We start from the raw sequence: 25,346 nt of genomic DNA on the forward strand, positions 1-25,346 counted from the left end.
CAGCTGACATGGCACCCCAGACCATCACTGACTGTGGGCACTTGACACTGGACTTCAGGCATTTTGGCATTTCCTTCTCCCCAGTCTTCCTCCAGACTCTGGCACCTTGATTTCCAAATGACATGCAAAATTTGCTTTCATCCGAAAAAAGTACTTTGGACCACTGAGCAACAGTCCAGTGCTGCTTCTCTGTAGCCCAAAAGTGTCTTGACCTGGGGAATGCGGCACCTGTAGCCCATTTCCTGCACACACCTGTGCACGGTGGCTCTGGATGTTTCTCCTCCAGACTCAGTCCACTGCTCCCGCAGGTCCCCCAAGGTCTGGAATCAGTCCTTCTCCACAATCTTCCTCAGGGTCCGCTCACCTCTTCTCGTTGTGCAGTGTTTTTAGCCACTTTTTCCTTCCCACAGACTTCCCACTGAGGTGCCTTGATACAACACTCTGGGAACAGCCTATTCGTTCAGAAATGTCTTTCTGTGTCTTCCCCTCTCGCTTGAGGGTGTCAATGATGGCCTTCTGGACAGCAGTCGGGTCGGCAGTCTTACCCATGATTGCGGTTTTGAGTAATGAACCAGGCTGGGAGTTTTTAAAAGCCTCAGGAATCTTTTGCAGGTGTTTAGAGTTAATTAGTTGATTCGGATGATTAGGTTAATCGCTCGTTTACAGAACCTTTTAATGATATGCTAAATCTTTGAGAGGAATTTTGGGTTTTCGTGAGCTGTGTGCCAAAATCATCAGTATTAGAACAATAAAAGACCTGAAATATTTCAGTTGGTGTGCAATGAATCTAAAATATATGAAAGTTTAATTTTTATCATTACATTACGGAAAATAATGAACTTTTATCACATATGCTAATTTTTTGAGAAGGACCTGTACATACGTGTTGTAAAGCAAAAGTAAAACAAATATGTATTACAGTGATTTTTACTGTAACAGAATCACCACTAAGAACAATGGTAATTACAAAAGTGGTATATAACAAAAAAAATTACTCAACATGCATTTGATTTTAGTAACGAGCATTTAGAATGAAAACAATGCTTAATTTTCATGAGAACATCACAATTGCAAACATAAATGACCCTAAAACAGGCTTTATTTACTAATGGTAAAATTCTTCATTTTGTTTTCTAGGTATAGTGCAATATCATACTACATATTTTGATCAGTTTTTCCAGATATACTGAGCCCCAGTCCACTGGGGGATGCGACACAAACACCACAAGACAACTTTGTATAATAGAAAGTTTTAATTTCATGTTTTAACACCGGCATCATGTCAAGATACTTAAAAATGAAGAATAACTTTGTTTGAACCTTCATTTAAACTCACAGACACACTAGCACAGTCATTCTTTTGCAAACATACCTCAAGCTGCAGTGTATAAGAAAAATTAAGATATTAATGTACAGTAAATTTCTCCTCAAATCTATGTGTTATAAATAAGGTCTGATGTTGTCATGATTGAGCCATTTCACAGGGAAATGTCACCACACAATGAGGTCCCTGTCCTGGCACCTGACCCTAACAGAAGCTAAAATACACATACCTGATCGCCTTTATTGACAAATCTATGGACAACAGTTTTATTACCATTTAAACATCATTCTTCGCTATTGTGACTTTTATAACAAGAAGGGAAAAGTGACCTGGCTTGACCTGCCAACACATAATCACACATAAAACTGCTCATTCACAAATACACGAGCAGTCCGTCTCTCAACGAGTGCCACGTTAGAAGTCACTTCTACCTGGACAGGGATGTGATCCTGGAAAACACAACAACAAAATAAGTCAATATAAATGAAAAGGCCCAAATGACCTGATCTATTCCTTCATCTGATCACATCTATGTCAGAAGGCCTGGTTACACCTGGCATTAAGATTTGTTTTGGTCAATTGGATCACAAGTGAAGACTTCTGATGCAAAAGGCTCCAAGTCCGTCGAAAATTTTTCTTTAAAATGAGCATTTTTGTCAGGGTAAAGTGTATGGGTTGCTACCAAAGAACCAGCACTTCTGAATGGGCTGAGGCTGGGATTTAGTGGGTTGGAAGTGAAAGTTTTTGATGAACATATACCACGTGTGGACAGCATTCACACTGGAAGTCAACCGATAGTGGATTTTACTGACACCAATAACTAGGTTGGATCACACTTGCCGATAACCGATTAATCGACCGATAGTTTTTTAAATAGATACTGGATAAAACGTAACACTAAGTAAACAGTGCTGAACTTTATTACAAGAAATAAAAAATAAAAAAACAGTACTGAAACGTGAAAATGTGCCAAATTGCATGAATATATTAAATGATAAGTTGTAACAGAAAAAATTCTACAGAAAATAAACATTAAAATACAACTTAAGAAAATAACAGTTTCTTTAGCTATAACCTAAAACCATGTATGTGAATGTCAGGTAATAGACTGCAAGTCGCATTTGTTAAGGATGTATTAGCTTATTAGGTAGCTTACATGCTATTAAATGTATATTGCATAATGCATTTAGTTCATGAATGATTAAGGTACAATTGTATTGTACAAATATTAATACATGTTAGTTCATAGTGCATAAAAAGGTTAACAGATAAAACTAACAATGAATAATACTTCTACAGCCTTTATTAACCTTACTTAATGTTAAACATGTAATATTATTGTATTACAGGGATGGAAATTAGCACCCGCCACCAGCCAAATGCGGGTGATTTTGAGTTGTGGCGGGTAAACTCGCTTCACCTACCGGCCACCGTGGCGGGTAAATAAAAATAGCATACCGTTTCCCCTCTTTATAAACTGTTCAGTGCATGCGAGTGCGGCCGTATGTCCGAATATGACCAGTCGTTTTCGCCGTCATTACCCGGATGTAGTACCAGAAGACGCGAATACGAACACGTGCTCGCGCTGAGAGAAGATCATCCGAGAACGCGCACTCGTCTCACAGCGCGCAAATATTGAGTTCTCTTACAAGTCTTGTGCTTAAACAGACAAACTCACACAAAAAGTATGCCAACATGTTCATCTTGATTAGTATCCAAGCAGACATAGTCTGAATATGCCTTAAGTGAACTTTATACAGTCGAGAAAGAAGAGCATATCCCTGCACTAGTTCTTAAAGGGGCAGTAGCCTTTACTGCTGTCTGTTTAATGTCAAACAAAAGGACTTCACTCACTGCTCTTGAATAGCTTTTGTAAGTTAAATAAGGATTAATCTTTCATTTAAACAGTTAAATATGCAGTTATTTTACATTTGATTACTTTATTGAATTTCTGTACCTTTCTGCAGGCCAGTAGACCTGTACATTATTATTTAATGTACACATGAGTGAGGTCGAGTTAAACATTTTAGTTTGAATTGTATTTTATACTGTGCATTGTTGCAATGTGCTAAATAAATATTTGCATAATTTGTAATTGATTTATTATTTGAAACTTTAATATTAATACATTTTGCAATGCCTTGATTTTTAGTAAAGTTACACAGTCACAGCATTAGCCATAAATGCAATGGATAATTGGCATAATTTCTTTTAGTGCTTCGGTTTCAGCCAATAATTTTTATTTCTGTGCATCCCTACTGACAATGTTCTGCTCGGTGTGTCGTCAACACGCTTCAGAAGATGCCAAAACTAATAGTTTCATTGTTGGGACTAAAAACCTAAAACTGGAAGCCATAAAAGACCATGAATCATCCAAATGCCACATCCAGGTAAAAAAAAAAAAAAAAAAAAAAAAAAAAAAAGAGCACACAGAGCCCTACTCATTTAATGAAATGTATATCAGTTCATGGTTTGTGTGTGTATAAGAGTGAAAAAATGTCAGTATTTCATTGAGATTTGAGATTAAATAAACTGCTTAAGTATTGTAGAGCTTGTAGTATTAATTTTTCACGTGCAGTTACACATTGTCGGTTAAAAACAAGAAAGTGGCTGGTAAAAATATGGAGTGGCTGGTAGATTTTGAAATCCACCAGCCACAGTGGCCGGTGGACAAAAAAGTTAATTTCCATCCCTGTTGTATTATATTAAGTGTTATCATTTAATATAAATCAAGTTTGCTTTTCTAGAACACGACAGTTTTGTTATTAAAATAACAAAATATGTATTGAAATAAAATTGTTTCTGATGTGTTTATATTTCTGTCGGATGCATGGCGATATTAATTAGGGGTGTGCCAAAAAAAAAAAAAAAAAAAAAAAACGATTCACAGAAGAATCTAGATTCTCATTTGCAACGATTCAGAATCGATCTGAAATGTCCAAGAATCGATTTAATAAATGAATAAAATCAGCTGGCTGTTCGTCTCCATTTTGTAACTAGCCTATACGCGACGTAGAGTCCCGCAACGGGCATAAAAGTGGCTAAAACGGGTGGATTGTGACATTTATAAAATTCACGCGCGGGGATGCGGGTGGATAATTAAGTAAACTTAATGAACCGGAACCAGTAGTAGCGCGGATGAAAAATGTGCGCAATATTTCTGTGGCGAGGTCTCGAGTCCTCTGAGGGAGCTCGGAGGGACAAGCGACACCAATAAAGGACGAGAGATCACCAGACCTGGATTTGACGTTGAGTTGTGTTTATGTTTTATTATGTGTGTGTGTGTCAGTTGTCCGTGAGCGGCTGCCTACGTTACTTTCGTTTTGTTTGGTAAAGTCTTTTAAATGTTTGCCGGTTCCTGCCTCCTTCTTCCCCCCTTGAACATACTGGATTACAATTTCCATGTCCAAATTACCATTACACATACACGCAACAACGATATGCCATTTGACCCATCACGTCACCACCACTGCGACATTGCAACTTTTGTTGATGCCTCTCGTAGCCCAGATGGAGCGAGCGTTGCAGTAGCAATGGAGGACACGAGAGTAAAGATGGTGAGTGAGAATTGTTGACATCGAGTCTTTAAAGGCAGAGCCTGTTTCATTAGCCCATTCGTGACGCTGTTGATGTTGAGAGAGGTGCAAGATAAAAAATAAAGCATTTTAATTTGAATGATTTTAGCTTGTGAGATTTATCACAGGCACGGGTTGGGTAACGGGCCAAATATTAACGCGTCTGGGCGGGTGCGGATTTAATTTTTCAAAATGAATCTTTTTGAATCGAAAATCGATTAGGAATCGAATCATGGCCTCAATAATCGGAATCGAATTGAATAGTGAGATGGTAAAAGAGTCCCACCCCTAATATTAAACATATAATCGATATTTCATGGCGGATGGCATGACGATATTAATGTAAACAACAGTGATAGGTTTTTATTTGTCCTCTAGAGGTTGCTCACGCTATATAATGTCAGCAGACCCTTCTCAGAGCTCTCATAAGCCACTGTGTAATGACAGCACCCTTCTCAGCCGCTCCTGCAATGGACACAAACTGGAAAAACTATTGGTATTGATTTTTCCCAATAACCGCTTGTTCCACCAATCGGCTATCGGTGCCAATTAATCGGCAAAATCGATGAATCGGTCAACCTCTAATTCACACATTATCGTGATCTCATTTTTGACCGAGGTGGCTTTTAGAGGCTTTTGTGAAGTCTTCGAGTATCTCCGCTTACTGACCTAATGTGTAAACATTATGGGAAAAGTGCTAGATAGATGGGATTTAAACTCATACACACACTCAACAGCGTTTGTTCGGCTGAAAACCATCTTTTCACTTTAGTACCATCTGGTAAGCGCTTTCGTAGTCTGATGGCAAAAACCGAGAGACTCAGGAAGAGCTTCTTCCCCCAGGCCATCAGGCTCCTTAACTCAAAACCAGCCTCTTAACATTTTTAGGTCTCCACTTAGTCAGTAAGATCTCCATCTTTCACTACCTAACTTTGACATTCTGACTGTCACCTGTTTACACTTTTTTACCTTTTGTACATGCCTGTGTATCTTAATATTATAAGAGTACAGTATAATGCACATATGCACATTGCCTCATATGCACATTGCCTCTGGGTATCTTATTATTTAGGACTGTAGTTTACTCTCATGAAAATTATTTCTATTCTATATTTAATTCTACGGTATACATAATTTTTATATGATTCTCATAGTTTTATTGTTTAGATGTATTTTTTATTTATTTTATTTCTATATTTATGTATATTTTCAGCTGTGTTGTATTTTAGTTTATTTTTTATATTGCACTGTCCAAGGAGCGGACCTGACTCACATTTTACTGCTGGATATATATGCCTATATAATTGTGTATGTGACAAATAAATAAAAAAACTTTTAAAAAACTGGAAACTTGGTCTCACGGCTGTCAGAGCGTAAACGAAAGCTGCTGCTCTACAAGTTTTCCGTCATCTCCGGTCGCGTTCAGATGTAAATTGCACAAGCTTATTTTGTCCATTAGATCGAAACATCTGAAAAAACTAAGGGCTGTCAATCGATTAAAATATTTAATTGCGATTAATAGCATATTGTCATGAGTTAACTCATGATTAAAATCACAATTAATCACATATGTTTATCTGTTCTAAATGTACCTTAAATTAATATGTTTCAAGTTTTTAATAGTCTAATCAACATGGGTATGGACAAATGAACCACCACTTTAACTAATACTGAGGATAATGGGAATATACATAGGCAATACTGTAGATCACAAATGTTGAATATTAACATGAGCATGTGTGTGTTTCTGTGGTCAAACTCACTGTAGCTTCTCCTGCAAAAGCTCGAGTCTCTGCCGGTCCACGTATCGAGAGAACAGTGACACGAGGTTGGGAGGCGTGAACAGCGGTGATGAAAGCGCAGAAGACGGGACCTTCAAAAGCTCCCGAGTCACAGAGAACACCAACTCAGTCCTGCAAACACAAAGAAAAGACTGAGAAGTGTGATGGAAATTCACCTGCAAAATTACACTCAGGCCACCCAATGGTTAAAAAAAAAAAAAAGATTTATTTGTCTGTGATGGCGACCCAGGATACTACGAAAACATACTAGGGCTGTCAAAATTGCTTACATGATGTTTAAATATTCCCTCTAAAAAAAGACGAATATTCAAACTTTTCGAACATCTGGTGTGGTCATGCTCATTTTGTCAATGACGTGCATTACGTCAGTAACAGGACAAATAAATACAAAGAGACATAACTACTTGTTTAGGTAGTCTATTTAAGTTTAAACATATTTGACAATGTATTACCTACACAAAAAGAAGTAAATTAACTACTGGCAAAGTCTGCAGACCTGACATGACTGGACTATATCATGATTTTATGTCATGTTTTGTTGTTTAAAAACCTTTATGATGATCATGTTAATAAATTTATAACAGGCAATGGCCACCATGCTAGTTTTCGCCACAATTGAGAGAGTCGCCTATGTCAGATTTACATTTTTCATGGGAGAATAATAGAATAAACTTTGGTTACCTATACAATGTGTATTTGATATGGATAAAACCATGTTAAATTATAGTTGAAAGGATTATTATTGCCGCTTCCAAAGACATAAGTCTGTATTTAACAATTACATTTTTTTTGCCATTACTTTTCTGAAATCTAAAATAAAGATTATGTGGTTGAAAACACTGATTAGTTTTGAGAACGTCCGTCTCTGGCACAAAGGCACGTTTAAATTCAGCAAATGATCACATGGTGCATTGCACAATCAAATCACACCGGTGTGATCGTACACGTCAAAGGGTTAAAATGTTTTCCTTTTAAGGGGTAGAGGGGGAATGGAATAGATCTGAGGGGACAACGTCTTCTTTTGCCCCCTTGTGGCACCTGGCCTGTCTGTATCTCAAGCAAAATTAACAAAATGAATCATAAGCAGTGGTTTAGATTAAATGCACAATGAAAACCAATATTTCTCTCATAGAAGAACAGGACAAAAAGTAAAGACACAAAACTTGATAAACACTGACAAAACCTGAATGATGAAATGCTGCAACATTTCATTTACTATCGGTTAAGAAAGACTAGCATTGAAATGACTAGCATTTATATGCCTTTAACTGGTTTAATTGACATATGCTCACCAGCGGTTATCATCCATGAGCTGACAGTTAGGATCTGAGCTCTGCATCCTCTCTCCTTCACTCAGAATCAGATACAGCAGCGTCACGCCAAACTAACAAACACAACAGCATATTTGGTATAGTCAGTCAAAAAAGACTGATGCACTATGCAATTATAAACATAAATGAATTTGCGAGTGACACCTTATTTTGCAGCACGAGGGGAAGCTGTCCTTCCCTGCCCTGTAGCTCCTGAAGGAGATCGGTGAGGGAGGTACTGGACATGGACTGGATTACTGCTGTGACTGGCTCCACCAACCAACACAGTACCTAAGAAGAAAACATGCAGACGAGGAAATATAAGCTAAAAAGCACACTTCTTTTTACAAGTGCTAATCTTTACCTAGAAGACTTGCTACATTATATTGCATTCAGAGCATTTGAAGGTTTCCACATTTTATTCTCTTCAGCGTCTGTCACAACTAATGCAGAGTTCACACTGCCCCGTTTTTAGTCGCCGAAAGGTTTTGCGAAATCGTAGACAATGCCCGAGATCATTGTCACTCGCGTGTACGAGCACCGATCACGCAGTGTGAATGATCAAAGACGCGATCAGAGAGATTCGCAGACGGTGCAAGATATTTGGCATGCTAAATATCAGGACCTGTCGGCGATTCAAACTCCTGCTGTGTGAAATGTGATCTGACTGAAAATTTCATTGGCGATGACCGACAGCCAATGAGAGAGTGAGATACAGGTCAGCGGGAGGTTCAGTGAGGAGTTATAGACATAATATCAGTATTTTTAGATATATTTACAATTCTATCAAAGAGAAACAAAGCCCAAACATTTGCACATCCAGCCGCAGGACATTGCAAAATTATTTATTTACCTCAAACTCTCTTTGCAGAACACAATCCTTGCTCCCTCGGTCTCTCCAAAAATTTCCTCCACCATAATCTTTTTCTCCACAAATAAGCACACAGACTTTTTTCCACCAAACTTTCTGCAGTTTATCATTTTTTATAACAATTCCAAGTCTCACGCGAGAACTCGTGTCTAACGCACATGTGATTTCGCGTTGTTTATTTGTCACATCGCACGCGTGTTTAGTTGGGAAACGTAGTTTGCGCACCGGAGAGAGAGTTGTCGGCAATTCTTTCTCTTGTACAGTCACGCAGTGCAGTGTGAAACCTCCTGTCGCCGATCCATTGTGCAGTGTGAACACAGCAGAGACTGAATGATACCCCAGATAGTCATACAGTGTGAAAATAGCAGTGACCCGACGAGTTTGAAAATCGTGCAGTCTGAACTAGGAATAAGGTGCATCGTCTGTGACTATACCTGGTCTTGTTTGTCTTTCTTGGCCAGGGCTGGAAGGTTCCTGGCTATTCCCATGACCACAGCAGCAGCCTGTGGCTGTGGCAGGAAGGGGAGGAGTCTGGAGATGAGGCGTTTCCCCTTACGCACAGACATGATCATCAAGCACTGCTCATCGCTCACTCTGCAGAAGGATGGAGAGTAGGTCTATTAGGATCTCACACAGTTCTCGACTAAAGCAAAAACTATAATGTTTAACACACTTGCCCACAGACACAGGCTTAAAGGGATAGTTCACCCAAAAATGACAATTCTGTCATCATTTACTCACCCTCATGTCGTTCCAAACCTTTATGAGTTTCTTTCTTCTGCTGAACACAAAAGAAGATATTTAGAAGAATGTTTTTAACCAAGCAGAGAGGGCGACCATTCACTACCATAGTATTTTTTCCCGCTGCTATGGTAGTCAATGGTTGCTCCATCTGCTTGGATAAAAACATTCTTCTAAAGATCTTCTTTTGTGTTCAGCAGAAAAAAGAAACTCATACAGGTTTGGAACGACATGAGTAAATGACGACAGATTTTTCATTTTTGGTGAACTATCCCTTTAACCTCACCTCAAACTAAAAAGCATGTTTGAGCCGTTTTAACTAAAAGCATATCTTAAAATAGCATCTTTCTCCTCAAGATGCACAACAGTAATGTTTTTAAGGCATGTTTATAAAAGCTACTTAAATGCCTTAATCCTGGTCTGTCAAACCATGCCTTGATTATTTCAATTTATTACACGGCTCTGTGAAATACTTGATTCTGATTGGTCAATCGCGCATTCCAGCGGTATGCTATTCCCAGATAACAACTCATACGGGTACTACGAGTTAACTTGACCGGTACTACTTCTATGCTTAACGCTGGCGCCATCTTGTGGCTGTTAAATAATTAAACAGCCATGGCTACAATGGAAGACTTCAAGGCAGGTTTCCTTTATAAAGTTTTAAATATGTATATTTTTCTTACACAAACGCATCGATTTGAGTCAGAAGGCTCTATTAACCCATCAGAGCCGTGTGGAGCACGTTATTTGACGGACAGCTGCATTTTTTATGGACTTCAAAAACAGCTACAACTACTGCTTGGATTAACGTTAGCCTGGACTTTTTAAATATAACTCCGGTTTTATTTGTCTGAAAGAAGAATGTCATCTACACCTATGATGACTTGAGGGTGAGTAAATCATAGGCTTGGTTTCATTTTTGGGTGAACTAACCCTTTCAGCATTCATTTTCAACATTTAGCAGCAATAGATAAAGGCTTAAAGCAGGTTGGAACTGTTTTTCTTCGCGGAAGCTTTGCGTAAGAGCTAATAAAATATTTAATCTCAAGACAATATTTTGTGTCTAATTTATTTGAGACTAGTAGCCGTGTAATAAGCGGGATAATGTACACCCAGCTGGTTGTTATCGCAGAATAAACCCCTTCAGAGTGATGCTCCGCTTCGCGTCGGGTTCCTGATCACTCTGTCGGGGTTTTTAATCTGCGATAACAACCGGCTGGGTGTACATTATCCCGTACATATAATTATATACTTATTACTATAATGGGGTTTTCAAGTATTTCTCAATCAGGCAGACAAGGCTTTACGTTTCACTTTTTGAAACATCAACAGATCATGGACTGGGCTTTTTTGTGTTAAATCGAGCAAGCGCATGCCTATGCTCATGAGGCTCTTCTGTGGCACTCACCGGTCGTCCCACTCTTTTTCTCTGAGGGAGTTGTAGAGCTGCAGCGTGTGTGTTTTATGCTGTTCTAGCAGGGCATCTCTTTGGTGCTCAGGGGTTTGCAAGAACTTCTTCTCAAAGTCTTGCACTTCTAGCAGTAGACTGTACATCTACAGAGCAAAATACACAGATTTTTAAATAAAAAAAATACAGGCTACAAAGGCTTTATTTCTTTATTTACACTCTTACCTTCTCCACAGTGTAAAGGATTTGTCGTCTTTTATTCCACACCTGCTTCTCTCTTTTTTCCTGGAAAATGACCAAAAACATTGGTACAAAGAAACTGTATCCTTACCTAACATATACCTTTTGAATAAACTTTACTACACTCTAATTTATAGGACTTTATGGGAGTTACATTATTTTGCTTTTGTTTTAATTAAACCCTTTACATTGCAAAACATCTTGTGGAGTCCTGTTGACATAAATGTTGATCATTGCATCAACTTAAAGGTGCACTATGCAGCTTTCCGTCCACTGGAGGGCGCCTATTCTAAACAAAGGCGTAGTTTGATGACCCCAAGTGTGAGCGCAGCATCTTGGGAGATGTGGTCTTCTCATCACAGTATTAACGTTACTGTAGTCTAAAGCAGAGCAGGACCGAGTGTTATGGACCTGAGCACGGCTGCTGGAGCGATTGTTAAACAAATACCCAAAATAAACCAAATAAAAGCCGAAACCGAGGGTAGCGCAGATATGACGCAATTGACAGGCGACTACCTCAAATGCAATGCTGAAACGTCCCAGCTCCTTAGTTAAAATAGCAATTGTCTCACAATTTACAAATAGTTGGAAACTTCTGGGATATTGTAAGAACTCAACTGAACAAAATATATAACACTGGCCTAGTGGTTTTTGGATATTTTACTGCAAAAATACTACATAGTGCTTTAAACTAAAAAAAATTCTATTTTTGTTATAGTAAGTTAATGAAATCATTTTAATAACTTTGGAAATTGACCAGTGGATTTTTGATTCCCAGCATGCTTTGCATAGGATTTGATAAGGAGAGTAAAGGTTGAATTTAAGTGTGTTTATGTTTGACATTTAAAAGAGTTTATGTTGAAGATTTTTTTGGTTACCATTGTGCTGAAGAGTAGAAACACTACATTGACTCTATAAGCAATGACTGCGCTAATGCCAGTGACAAGTAATATCTTACTTGTTTATTAAAACTACATGCCAAATAAGTTACATTAAGCATGTGCTATGATAGCTGTAGATTTGACGGAAATGGGTAAAGATTAATCGGTTCCAGCACTACAACCCAAGTATTTAGAGCAACTTAATTTCTAATCAACAAATGTAATTTCACTAAAAGTTGTCATAACTCAACAAAAGAAAGTTTTTTTTTTTTTTTTTTTGACTGGGTTCACTTACAAGTAACTAAAAATACATCAAGAGAACAGCCTCATAAGTGGTTTTCTATAAAAGTTCTGACCTCATCGTCGCTGCGAGTGGTTACAACAGCATCAATCATTTTCCTTGGATTGTTCACACTGGAGACCGTGAGTTTTCCTAACGAGCCGGCAAACTGCACTGTGAACCAAACACAATCATTATTATTAGTATTGGACCATTTGAACAGATCATGTCCTGGTATAAATGCTCAATTAAAATGCCAATAACAAAATTGTAATATTTTTGTGATTTTTTTTTAAATAAAGGCCACTGTGCCATGTATTGTTTTTACCTGGCCGATAGGTGTGCTCCAATTTGGCCACCTGAGGAGTGATGAGTTTGGTGGTGTGCTCCTTCCGGTTGTCTCTGTCCCGCTCCTGCCGCTTCTCCATTTTCTCATAATAATTCTGCAAAAGAAGAATCATTAAGCATCATCAACCAGAAATAGCAAAACACAATATATTTACAATATTACAAGGGGAAAAAATAGTTACAGCAGTATTCGAAAATAATGTAGACAAACTTTGATTTTGGCTTGAGAAGCCTGAAAGTTTAAAATAGTTTACCAAAGGAGTAAGTGATGTTTGAAAGTTAGATAAGATGCTAGGTGACTGCTAGAGAGTTGCTTTGCAGTTTCTAGCATGTTTTAGGTCGATTCATGTTAGTAGCATATCCTATTAGCCTGATGTGGTCATATTCAATTTTAGTCAGAATATGAGTCTTATTCTGCTCCATTGGGCTGTGATTATGGGGCATGTTTCAACCGAACCAGGAAAGACCTCAATTGGATAAACCTACAACCAATCAGAGCAACAGAGCGACGCATAACGTAGTTGTCAAATGTCAACAGAGCTCAACTGCACTGTGTTGCCAAGTCTGCGGTTTTCCCACAAGTTGTTTTCCATGTCCGCGGGTTGAAGCGACCTCAATTATGTGATATATAGACCCAGGAATGCAAATTTTAGTACCAAAATTGTACCCCCTAAACGCAAGTTATTGTTTAGGGCTAGTAGTTGGCACGTTTTATTGTAAAAACTTGGCAACCCTGTCTGCACGCACGCTGGTATAAACGATCTTTGCCGATGTTGTATTAAAAATAAAAAATAAAAAATAATAATAATTTCAGAATACACAGAGTACTTACCCAACATGATCATCATTTCTGAGAGAAATCGTGAAGGCTAATGCATATACAAACAAGTTCTCCATTTAGGATTCGAACTAATTAAAGCGCCTTGACGTGGTTGATTACGTTACTGTTGATCATCTGTCCATCATCGTCTAAAGCCCGCCCTGATGATTTCATTGGTCCGAACAGTTTCTGTTTGGGCATAATTACTCCTCTATGGATCAAGGCCAGACTGAACTGCCCGAGCTCAAATGTTGTGTGCGGAGCTGAGTTCGGCTGGCATCCAGGCTAATATCCTATGCTATGCAAAATCACAAAGGGTTTGATTTGAAATGATGTGCAAGTGGGTGAAAGAGTGATTACCTGGTAATAGTAGTCATCCAAATATGGATCGGTGCTCTGAAGCTGCATCATTTGGATTCTCGCTACCCATTCCTTCTCTCTTTGAGTCATTAGATTGCTGTAAGGATCTCTGTTTTTCCTGTCTCCAACACCTCTTCCGCCGACGTGATCACTGAGCACATGAGACAGAAAAATTTACATGGGGCATTTCAAAGTGGTGCTTGATCCAGGAAAACAGCTGATGGGACCCACCCCGAGCCTCTGTTCTGCATCCTCTGGTTGAGCATCCTGCGGTGCTGCGGGTGCAGGTGGGTGGTGTTGTGTCGGATAGGTGCATGGCCGAGAGGAGGCCCATGGGGTCCAATTCTAGGACCAGACTGCCCAAAAAACGGCCTGAAACCCCCAACACCCCCCTGTAATATAGGAGGAGCTGGACCACGCTGGAACTGAAGAGCACAGCACAAGATAAAAACAGCCTGTTATGTATATATTATGTACTATATTTGGTCTACTATACTGTACATTATTATTTTCATTTTGATGTATTTTTATGATTGTTTTGTACAGCACTTTGGTCAGTGTAAGCTGAATTTAAATGTGCTTAATAAATAAAATTTACTTACTTACAAGTCTTATTTTACACCAGTGTATGCCAAGTGTAGAAATTCTCTGAATCTCTCCAAGAATTACATTCAAAAACAACATTTGTTAAATTAAATTCTTGGTAACTGGTTTGAGGATTCACTCACCTGAGAGTTAAGTAGTTGGGCTCTCTGTATCTGAGACAAAACGGGACCAACACCAGGAGGGAACGGAGGATGAGACAACGCCGAGTTCTGAAAGAGTACAACAAAGTCTTATCAATACTGTTCAAAAAAAAAGAAAAAAAGCAAGTCACACATTAGAAGCCCCCTTAAGAGATACACATCCAGGTTGAGCAAACAGGCATCAAACTGCAAAATTGTTAACTTTTTTCCCATTGTATTACAGCTCCACCATTGTGTGGTTGTAGTTGGCGTTGTGCACTGATCTGGGACTCACAGCGATGCTGAGGAGGTTGTTGGGAGACAGACGCTCAGGGAAGGGAGGCGGGTAGCGCAGTGGCACTGAGGCTCTCACGTGAATGGCTGAAGGGTGATTATTCTAAAGACAAAAGAAACACCTTAAATCAAATTAAATCTTTTGCATCACTCATAAACATTAAATGCATACACAACAGCATCCCTTGGGTTAATTTATTAAAGGGGTGATGAATTGAGAAATCAACTTTCCCTTGAGCTTTTGATATATAAGGTCATGGTAATATAAGATTATACTGTAAGTTTCAGACCTGAAAACGTCCTTTTTAGTCAAAGAAAAGCTTTTATAGACACCAGGCCCAGAAAACAATGGTGTGCCTCATCCTTATGTCATCGCGCTATGAAACACGCCTCTACAGCACGGCTAATTCATTAGCCCCACCCACCAACTCATCGGATCACGCTATCCAGCAGCAATAAACATGCAGAGGAAGATAGCGAGATATTGTGGAAGAACACAGTCGCTGCATAAGCTTCCTCTGGATCCTAATATTAGGAATGTGTGATACTTCATTTTTTTTTTTTTATGAGTTACAGCTCACGTGCGGAAGACCATTTGTGTGTTCGCTTCATTTAACTGGAATTGTTTGTAAACAAGTCTCAAGTTCTGGATATGCAGACCCAATGCTGTGCTTCTATATTGGATACGACAGGAATGGTGCAGCACACTTATGTGAGTAAAATGCCTTTTTATATGCAATAGTAGTCCTGGGTCTGTGTGTTTCCCAGACCTACCTAAACGTACGCCGGCAGCCGTACGCTGGCAGAAATTCTTTCTTGATTTGGTTGCGCAGGTGAGTGTGTGTGTGTGTTCGCGCTTATATCGACCGATCATGCAGGCCATGTAATACAGAAATAATCAATCGTGGGTGAATGAGAAATAAATCATAGTGTTTGCTTGATAAAGACGTTTACGAGCCCTGTGGTCGAGAGAATCTTTGCAGTTGCTGCTTTAATAATCTCTCCCTCATGAACTGACAGGAGCTAAAGCTCATGAAATATGCAAATCCTCTCCAATCCTAGCCGTGGGTGTTTACTTCCAAGTCTCCAGTGCGTTACGCCCATCAAGACAGCCTCAAAACCAGTGCAGAAAATAGCCTTTTACTTATTAGTTATGATGTTTTTGAATGTAAAACCCACACGAATGCCATTAGTTGACCCCAGATAACAGTATTAAAATAAGAAAAAGGCCAGTTCATGACACCTTTAAAATAATAATTTTGTGATTACTATATTATTTAGTACATTTCAAGCATGTTTTTGTTTACTTTATGGATCAATTGCTTCATTGAAATGATGCTCCCCCTGATTCTGCCATTCAGAAGTTTGGGGTCTGTGAGATTTTTTGTTGTTTAAGTCACTTCTGCTCACCAAGACAGCATTTATTTGATCAAAGATACAATAATAGCTATAATATTGTAAAATATGACATTTAAAATTAATAAAAATTCTACTATAACATTGTAAAATGCTATTTATTCATGTGACCCTATACTTTTGAGAAGGAATATAAATGATGCTTGGTCAGGATGTCATCTAACCTGCTGATTGAGGACTTGACTCATGGGCTGTTTTGGAGGTGTTCCAATAGGCACAGCTCTTACAGGTGGACTTCCAATCACAGGTGAGCTGGACCGAGGAGGCGGAACCCTTTCGGACAAATCTCGCCCTTCTTCTCTGCTGAGTGTAGGAGGCCGATTTGGAAGACCGACCTCTTTTATAATGGACATAAGCGTTTTGTCCTGAAGAGTAAATCAAGAAGATTAGAAGAACAGCACTACAAGAACTTGAAGAAGCCTTTAATAGACAATTGCCTTACCTCTTTTTGAGGGACTAGTCCAGAGTTAACAGGCCCGAAGCCCATACTGTTCTCCCAAATATTGTGAGAGTTTATCTATGGGGGAAATGTGTTAAACAAGAAACATTACTATTGTAATTTTACTATAGAAAATGAGCACAATTGTGTAATAATCAAGCCACTCTGAAACACTTAAGACATACAAAAGAACAGTGAAAACATCCTATATTTATATTTCATTAAATCAGTCTTAAGCCCTATTCGGACGGTAATTGTTTCTGGTGGGGTCGTAAAGTACTTTCATCATTTACAGGAGCTAGTCTGTGATTTTATTGCCGTCCGAATCCAGAATGTCTGTTTTTCTTCCACCACGCGCATACAAATCCCTGGCCAAGTTACCGACTGTTTTAAGACAAACGCCAAGCTTGTGTAGTTATATAATTGTCCAAATCCACATATCTGAGTTTTCAAGAAGAAATCACTTCAGAATTAACTGTTTATATCCTTTTTGACCCCTGCGGAGCACTGTATCATTGCATTTCCCTGTAATACGGATGCATTTTATAGAGCTAGCCTACGTAAACTTTTATTACTGAAATGCTGGAAAGTATTTACAAGAATAAGCTTTCATCACCACTCAAAAGAGAGAAAAAAAAACACGTAAACATTTGAAATGAGCCGCTATTAAGGCAGTAATTAATAGGTTAAATTTGCAGCATTATATTAACTTATTCCCGCTCATTTCCACATTTTTAAACAGGAGATTTAAATAATTCATGATTTCCTAATATTAAATTAAATATGATTTTATTATTATTCCAAGCATATAAAATTTTTAAAGCAGACAATCATTCGACTGACCACGTGAGCAGCGTTCCCAGCTGGGTTCCTACAGATTTCTTCAAGATAAATTAAACTTGAAGGAGTTAAAAGTGTTTTTAAGACCATTTATATAAAAAATTAATACCTATTTCACGTCGCTACCAGCAAATAAAAACTAATTTTTCGCGCTTCTCTTTTGCTTGAGGTCTGCATGTGTTGTGTTGCAGTCTATGGTTGTGGTGCTGTAGCGCGTGATCTTCATTTACTGAAGGCATCACGTGTTCGCAGTATTTGAATATGACCCGGGGCTGCGTTGCCTTCTCATATATTGGTTACAACACACTTTATTTATACTAGGCTACATCATTTAATCAAAATAAATCGTGGTTGACAAATGAAACTTTTGAGGAAAAATACAATACGGAAAAGTTACATACAGCACAATTTAAGACCCAACAATAATATTCAAGAAGTCTTTTTAAGGTATTATTTCCAAATTAATAAATTCAATGCTTTTAAGGCTTTTTTAGACCCCGCTTTTTTAAGAACACTTTCCCAGGTGCAGATCACAAAACTCACACCTCCACCGGGAATAAATCACCATCTGAATACACGTGTTTTATCACTGAGGTGGCATGCACATTTCTTTATACGGACTCCTACATGAGAAACAATTAGCGTCCGAATAGGCTTTTAGTTTTTAAATAATTGCACTAAGCCATATTGCAATTTTGGGTTTTATTTCAATTAATCAAAGTGACACACTGCCACACCCAAAACAAAGCAAGTTTTTTTAGTTACCGGCAATTGACCACATCATGATGATGCCATTTTCATGAATCTAATTTACAAACAGATTTACAAACTAATTCATATTAATAATGGCATAATGTTATGGAGGTACTATCACACAAACCTGTGAAAGAGGAGCCGGCCCTCTGTGCAGGAGATGCTGGTGATGTTGGTAGCTCATCATCAGAGACTGCCCAACTAACGCTGAGGGATGAGGAGACTGACCGGACAGCTTCGGAGGAAGGTGAGATCTGTCCGAGCTGGCACTGCCCACTCCAGCAATAGCAGGATCCGAGCCCAAAATGAGACGAGTCAGTGACTCTGCCAGGTCACCGCCAGCACGTTCATCCAGGTCAGAGAAAAGCCGGGAGGAAGAGGAGGGTGGAGGGAGGGCCGAAGGGCTGGCATTGCTGCCAGCAGGAGGGAAGTCACCGGATGAGGCATCGGCCGCTTCCGGCTGCTCATCTCGCACAAGCTCATCAAGCTCTGCGAGGCGGGCGTGCTGCTCCTGCCAATCATCATCTAGAGAGGAAAATATATTTGAATTAGGCGATGATACTGTCTGATGTAAATAGGTGCCTTTCAGTGATGTGCGGGTTGATCCAAAATGAGCAGGTGCCTGCTGTCATCCGTGGTTACAAGTCATCCAAAAATATTTTAATGATATTCGGGTCAGGTCGTTTGAAAAAAAAAGACGCCAATTAAACCTTTGTAATTTACATAGTACTAGATGCAATTTACTATGAAATCCATTGGCAAGAAGGATCCTCTGCATTCCAGCATAAGTGCAGCCAGTGAAGCACATTCAGCTCTGCAGGTCGAGTCAGAGGTGAGAAGAAACCCAGGGACAGGTGATTTAATTAATATTATTTCTACCAGCGTGAGGAAAGCTAAAAGAAAATAGGCTAATCTTCTGTTTTAGGCCACCAATGACACCTTATAGCCCTTTTAACCCTTTTCCTGACGCGGGACAAAATGCCCAATAAGGCGATTTCCCAACAAGTTGAACTGAGGGGGGGGGGGGGGGGGGGATTCTCGGCCCGAGTCCGACTGGAGCCCGTTTTTTTTTTTTTTTTTTTTTACATTGTTGCTGCCATTAAAATAGTTCTGTTTTGTTTTTAATGTCAAAGTAGTTATTTTTCGTTTCGTTTCTTTATTACGTTAATTTAGAAAAATGTTTAGAGCATTTTTTTGTTTGTTAAATTAAAGTTTTAATTTTTTTAAGTGACGACCAAAAGCGGCCAGCTGCCGACAGTGAGTTAACCGCATATTTAATTATTTTAGTCTCTCAAATCAACTCTTGACTTGTCTTGCCTATAATAAAATCCATAAAACACTTCAAGCATCACAATGTTAGTTAATTTCGCCAACTATTACCACCAGTAGCCTAAAAGGCATTTTTGACGAGCTGAGGCAGGCTGATTCTGCTCGCGGCTCTTGCAAACGGAGCTAAACAAATAAAATAAAAAAAGCACATGCAGGTTGTCTTATAGCCTACCTTACACCTACGCAAATGAATATAAATCCCATCTTCAATTCCCGGGGTATGCTCATTTAACGGAGTTTACAGCAACGGAAGCAAAAGATTAAGATGCATTTTATTCAGCAGCTTATTTCAGATTCAAATACCACATAAGAGAGCGCGACGCACTGGTAAGATAATGATCTCATTCATCTCATTCATTTTTATTGAAGATGATGGTGTTTTTGACTATCTTAGACTTATTTTAAGTTTCATTTACGGCCATTTGCGTTGGCTTGCATTAGTCATTTGCGGCGATGCGTGTTGCAGCACCATCATATCTATCTGACTACAACATATATAGCCCATAAAACATTGTGACACATAATGACAATGTTTGAAAGTCTGTAGGTTAACATAAATGCAGATAGGCCTAATTGTAATAATAAAAGACAACATAGCCTAATTATCGATTTTGAAATATTAAACCAGTCAATACAGAACGAATTATTCTGTAGCTTTTTGCCGTCAATACCATGGATATGGCATGGGCCGGCTACTGCCGAAGTTGTCTTTGCTGTATCAATAGGCAATATATTTATATTTAACATGAAGTATAGGGCTTCCCTGTACATTAATAGCACCAGACGCCCCGCGGATGACACGCAACAGAAACGCCATGCTCACACCACGCTTGCAGTGTGTCTCCGTGCTGAAGAAACGCGCGCTGCTGCTGCTGGCGCGGACTCTGAACCTATGCTCTGAACACTGTGCGAGCCATCTTAACAGTTGCGTTAGCTATTATGGTCTCGTGTTGTTTCCACCAGCGCAGAACTCGTTGTTCCTTTTAATTGATAAAATAAATATAAAACGAAGGAGAAGCCTATAAAAAGGCCCGAAGCCCGGCCCGCGTTTTAGGTATGACATGAAAATTGGCCCGAAGCCCGGCCCGAGGGGCGTAAAAAAGTCGGGGCCCGTCGGGCTCGGGCATAAATGCAGGGCTTTACACTAGATAAACACATGCAGCATCTTAATTGTTAAGAAAATTAAACAAAATAAATTAATAAATTGATGCATGAGTATTTACTGCTTTTAAAAAAATGCGGGTCAGAATGCGGGTTGGATACAATATTTTCTTCTTTTTTTTGCGGTCCGAGTTGCAGGCGGGTTAGTTGAAAATGTTGGTCGGGTGCGGGTTGTTTATACATTGACCCGCGCATCACTGATTTTAAAAGTTTAATCCGAATGAAAATGCTCCATTTAAAGACCTAAATCGGAATAAAAAGGACCAAACCCATTGATTTTCAATCAGGATGAGAGGGGTGGGATAAATATTTTCTAATCCGTTCAATAGGACATGGAAAGTTTTGCAAATACGCAATGGCGTAGAAATGGCAAGATGACGAATAATGCACAGAAGGAACGGGCTGCTGCTGCTGTTGTTCAATATAATAAATAACTGTAGTGTCAATCTAAATATTCTGCTCCATTGGGCTGTGATTATGGGGCGTGTTTCAACCGAACCAGGAAAGACCTCAATTGGATAAACCTACAACCAATCAGAGCAGTGGAGCGACGCATAACGTAGTTGTCAAATGTCAACAGAGCTCAACTGCACTGTGTTGCCAAGTCCGCGCTTTTTTCCGCGGTTTGTTTTCCATGTCTGCGGGTTTAAGCGACTATTATGTGATATATAGACTCATGAGTGCGAATTGTAGCAGGCAACCTTACCAAAATAACACACATTTTACCCCCCAAACACCATTTTTTCCGGAGATATTTATTTCTCCCAAAAACAAGTTTTAGTTAGATGATGTTTAAATGATTACTTTTAAAATCAAATCTCTGTACATGAGATACAATGCAATATAATAAAGATTGAGAGATGAACAAATAAACGCTCTTCAAAAAGCCTGATGGATCATATTTAATACCCACATTTTAACATGATTTTTTTCTCACGTGCAGTTTGTCAGCCGCATCAAAAATGTCAACGTTGTTTTCTCCAGCAGCTGGTATGTGTTGACTGTAGCCATAGCAACTCTTAACCACCAGGACTAATACAGTATTATAAGCTATTTATCTGTTGTAAAGTGTAATAATCATCTCAGAAAAAAATATATATATATTCTGTCAGGCGCAGTTAAAGTAAAAACTTCCTGGGGCAATATACGCTGTGTCATTATTCCAACATTATGTTCATAACTTACGAAATAAAAAGTTTACCCCTCAGAAAAATGAGCTTTCCTCTCTTGTCAACATGAGCGCGGCGTGCACTGTCACGTCATGTAAGGACACACACTTAAAAGTAATCGGCCAGGTCGGTTACATGGTGAAAAATAGACTGTAAAAAATGAATAACAAGTATGGAAGAGATTCAAGCTGTGCTGCTTTTGCTGGTTATGTATAACGTAAGGTTTACTAAAGAGATAATTAACAACGACAGAAAAGAGCAGCATATTCAGAAAGCTCGTAAAGCTAGATTTAAAATGACAATGTATATTATTATCAGCTATTACGGACATTGCACGTGAGATGGCTGAGATGAACGCGCGCCATCAGACAGAGAGCAAGACTGATATTTACTGAACGTAGACCGAACCTCGCAAAAGACTTTTAAAAATGCCGGTTGAAATAAAATGCTGCGTGAGCTCAACCAATCAGCATGTTCAGCGCCCAAGTCTCGCCCTCGAAAGTTCCTGAACTTTGAAAAAGTACTACCTCGCGAGCAGGGCCGTTTGGAGGGGGAAATATTTACCCGGAACTTCATTTAGACCCTGGTTCCTGCGGTCGAAACACACCGAGTACCACCCAAAGTTCCTGGTTCCTGGGTAAAGTTCCTGCGGTCGAAACGTGGCTTAACACTAACAGAATCTCCCAAATACTGTGAGAGTTTATCAATGGGGGAAAACATTACAATTTTACTGCATTTAGGCAAAATGAACGAACAAATTTTCAGTTGTGACAATTAAAAATCAAACTAATACAGTAGAGACAGTAAAAACATGCTTTGAAACACACAGCTTTTTATATTTTATTAAATCGGTCTTAGTTATTCAGTAAATCGCACTAAGCCATATTGCTATTTTTGGTTTTATTGCTTCCCATCCTGTAACTGTTCTTCTTGAAACCAATGACATTACTAACTATATAAAAAATACTCTTGTTACTTTATCAAAATCATTAAAGAACTGACAGAAAAAACACAGGTGTACCAATGACCTGAAGGTGGACATTTTTAATAATGATACTAAAAGGCCTTTTCAGAATAAACTCTCAATTAGAGGGCAGAAAGTTTAGCAGACTGTAAAGCTTCGGTTTTAATCAACAATGAATATTTGGCATTAATTCTAAACCGAAAGTAAAATGCGCACGGTCACACTGTCCTTTGTTCACGGCCGCACAGTGTGCACGCACTGTAATGTGACAGTAAGGGGAAATTTCATGAAATATGTCCTTTCATCATAAAAATGTATTCGTGGATAAAAAGGCAAATACATTTTTACTCTATTATTCTATTTTCCACAATGTCAAACAAATTTAGCTTAACCCAAAATGCAAGCTCAGGCATGCGCTTCTTCCATATAAGCTCATGCAGATGTGCGCTCTAGACAGAGAAACCTCATTTGTAGCCTTGCAGGGAACACTTAGCCTAAGAAGAAACAAATGTATTTATTAAGGATAACGCGGCTGGGTTCCTATTCAACTGTCCATCCTATTAAAAACGTCTAGGCTATCGGACAACTGTAAACAAAACCAAAAAAATGTTTTGAGTATTGCACCATATTTTATATTGTAAACATATTAATGCGTGAATGAGAAACGTTTCGAGGGGGATGCAGCCAGGTGTGCGAGAGAAAAAAGAAACAAAAAAAATGAATATTTGGATCCCAAAGTTGAAAATCGAATGCCAACCCACTGAACGAATGTTCAAATATTCTGGTCCAGCCCTAGTAGATTGTGTATGGCAGGTTTTTCAGCGAGGTTTGGATTATATTGCTAATTTAGAGGTCTTAGAAACTCATTTATCAAATACGATACACTATCCCCCAGTTTCACAGACAAGGCTTAAGCGTGTCCCAGACTAAAATGCATGTTTGAACCGTTTTAAACTGAAAGCATATCTTAAAATACGTCAGTACCATTGTTTTGTCTCAAGATGCACAAGAGTGATGTTTTTTTCTGAGGCACGTTTATAAAAGCTACTCAAATGAACTAACGCCTAATCCTGGTTTAATCTAAACCTTGTCTGTGAAAACAGGCCTTCTAGGGTAAATCCATAAATCCAAGATTTGCCGACAAACTTACCGATTGCCCCTGCACCGAAAGTGTCATCATTGAACTGGTCAATTTCATCTTCTTCCTCTACCAACCCTTCCTCCTCCTCCAGGGTGCAGTCATCATCAAAAGACTGCAAACAGCACAGAAACAATGTTTTATTTGCAGTAAGTCATAGACAAGTAAGAAAGGGGGAAAACTGGTTATCTTTGAGAGATGCTGCACTGCTATAACACTATGCTTGTGCTCACCCCAAAACAACATGCTCGGTGTTGGGGTGTATTACTCTCAATCTTTCATTTACACACAATTAAAAAGATGCATCAGGTACTAGTAATGCGTAAACTTATAAAACTTACAGGTTAGTTAAAGTTACCAACACTGATTATGTAAACTGCTAGGCGCAGTAACACCTGATGTTACAGAACACCGCAGATAATTAGAAATCTCGCAGAAACTCCTTTGCCCTGATAAAAATCATGCTCACAGTCGTCAGATATATTGATGTTGCTTGGGAAAATTAAACCCATTTCTTTGCGTTTGTTGCATTGCTCCTGTTAGTTGACTAGCGCGGCCTCGCTAACATGCTAACAAGGCCAAAGGCTTAATATCACACATCTGGGCGACCCTGAACGCAAAACGGCGGGTATATGACAAGGACAGTTATCTATTATAGATTCCATGAAGCTTTTATATTTTATTTAATACTAGCAACAGAGAAACCCGACGGTTAGTCGCTCCACAAACAATTTTAGCTCGCTAACTGTAGGGACGAAAAACAAAGCCGTAATTTTCCATCAAAATCTGAGTATAAATCTTCTCAACAGCACTTTACACATTAGCTTTCTTCAAACAGAGCGATTTCGACCCACACCATGTAAAGAAAGGACATAGTTACCTGAAAACGGAACATGTATCTGTGTTTTTAAAAAGGATCTCGTTTAATTCTGCTGCTGCTGCGCGAGACGCCGCGCGCGCTTGACACGGCACAAGATTCCTCACGCGCGAGCTTAAAGAGATGGCACGCGACACAAATGAAGTAAAAATCACTATGATTCTGTTAGTAACCGTAAAATATTGGTATGCATTTGCTATTTAAAATATCCAGTTTCGCGTTGAGTCAGAATCCTATTAAAATCCGATTATTAAATTGATTTCAAAGTTATGCTAGAA

At 38.9% G+C, this 25,346-nt stretch overlaps 1 protein-coding gene across 1 annotated transcript; it reads right to left on the reverse strand.

Moving 5' to 3' along the window:
- Positions 1-1,234: 1,234 nt before the first annotated feature.
- Positions 1,235-25,214, reverse strand: patl1 (PAT1 homolog 1, processing body mRNA decay factor). Its single transcript, XM_067440825.1, has 18 exons — positions 25,072-25,214; positions 24,204-24,306; positions 18,558-18,955; positions 16,841-16,915; positions 16,563-16,763; positions 14,984-15,085; positions 14,692-14,778; positions 14,195-14,388; positions 13,964-14,114; positions 12,764-12,878; positions 12,512-12,609; positions 11,260-11,319; positions 11,035-11,180; positions 9,317-9,476; positions 8,177-8,302; positions 7,994-8,085; positions 6,663-6,812; positions 1,235-1,773 (listed from the first exon to the last, which is right to left on the reverse strand). The coding sequence occupies exons 1-18, from the start codon at positions 25,084-25,086 to the stop codon at positions 1,752-1,754; spliced, it is 2,295 nt and encodes a 764-aa protein (XP_067296926.1). The 5' UTR covers positions 25,087-25,214; the 3' UTR covers positions 1,235-1,751.
- Between the last annotated feature and the right edge of the window lie 132 nt (positions 25,215-25,346).

Source organism: Pseudorasbora parva, chromosome 4 (assembly GCF_024679245.1).
Source record: "Pseudorasbora parva isolate DD20220531a chromosome 4, ASM2467924v1, whole genome shotgun sequence".
NCBI classification, from domain to species: domain Eukaryota; kingdom Metazoa; phylum Chordata; class Actinopteri; order Cypriniformes; family Gobionidae; genus Pseudorasbora; species Pseudorasbora parva.

What these genes read in the sequence shown, in the direction of transcription:
- patl1 (XM_067440825.1), bottom strand. An exon ending in GGCCGGCTCCTCTTTCACAG is followed by an intron (nt 16,916 to 18,557) that starts GTTTGTGTGATA and finishes TTTCCCCCATAG; the next exon opens with ATAAACTCTCACAATATTTG. An exon ending in GACTAGTCCCTCAAAAAGAG is followed by an intron (nt 16,764 to 16,840) that starts GTAAGGCAATTG and finishes TTTACTCTTCAG; the next exon opens with GACAAAACGCTTATGTCCAT.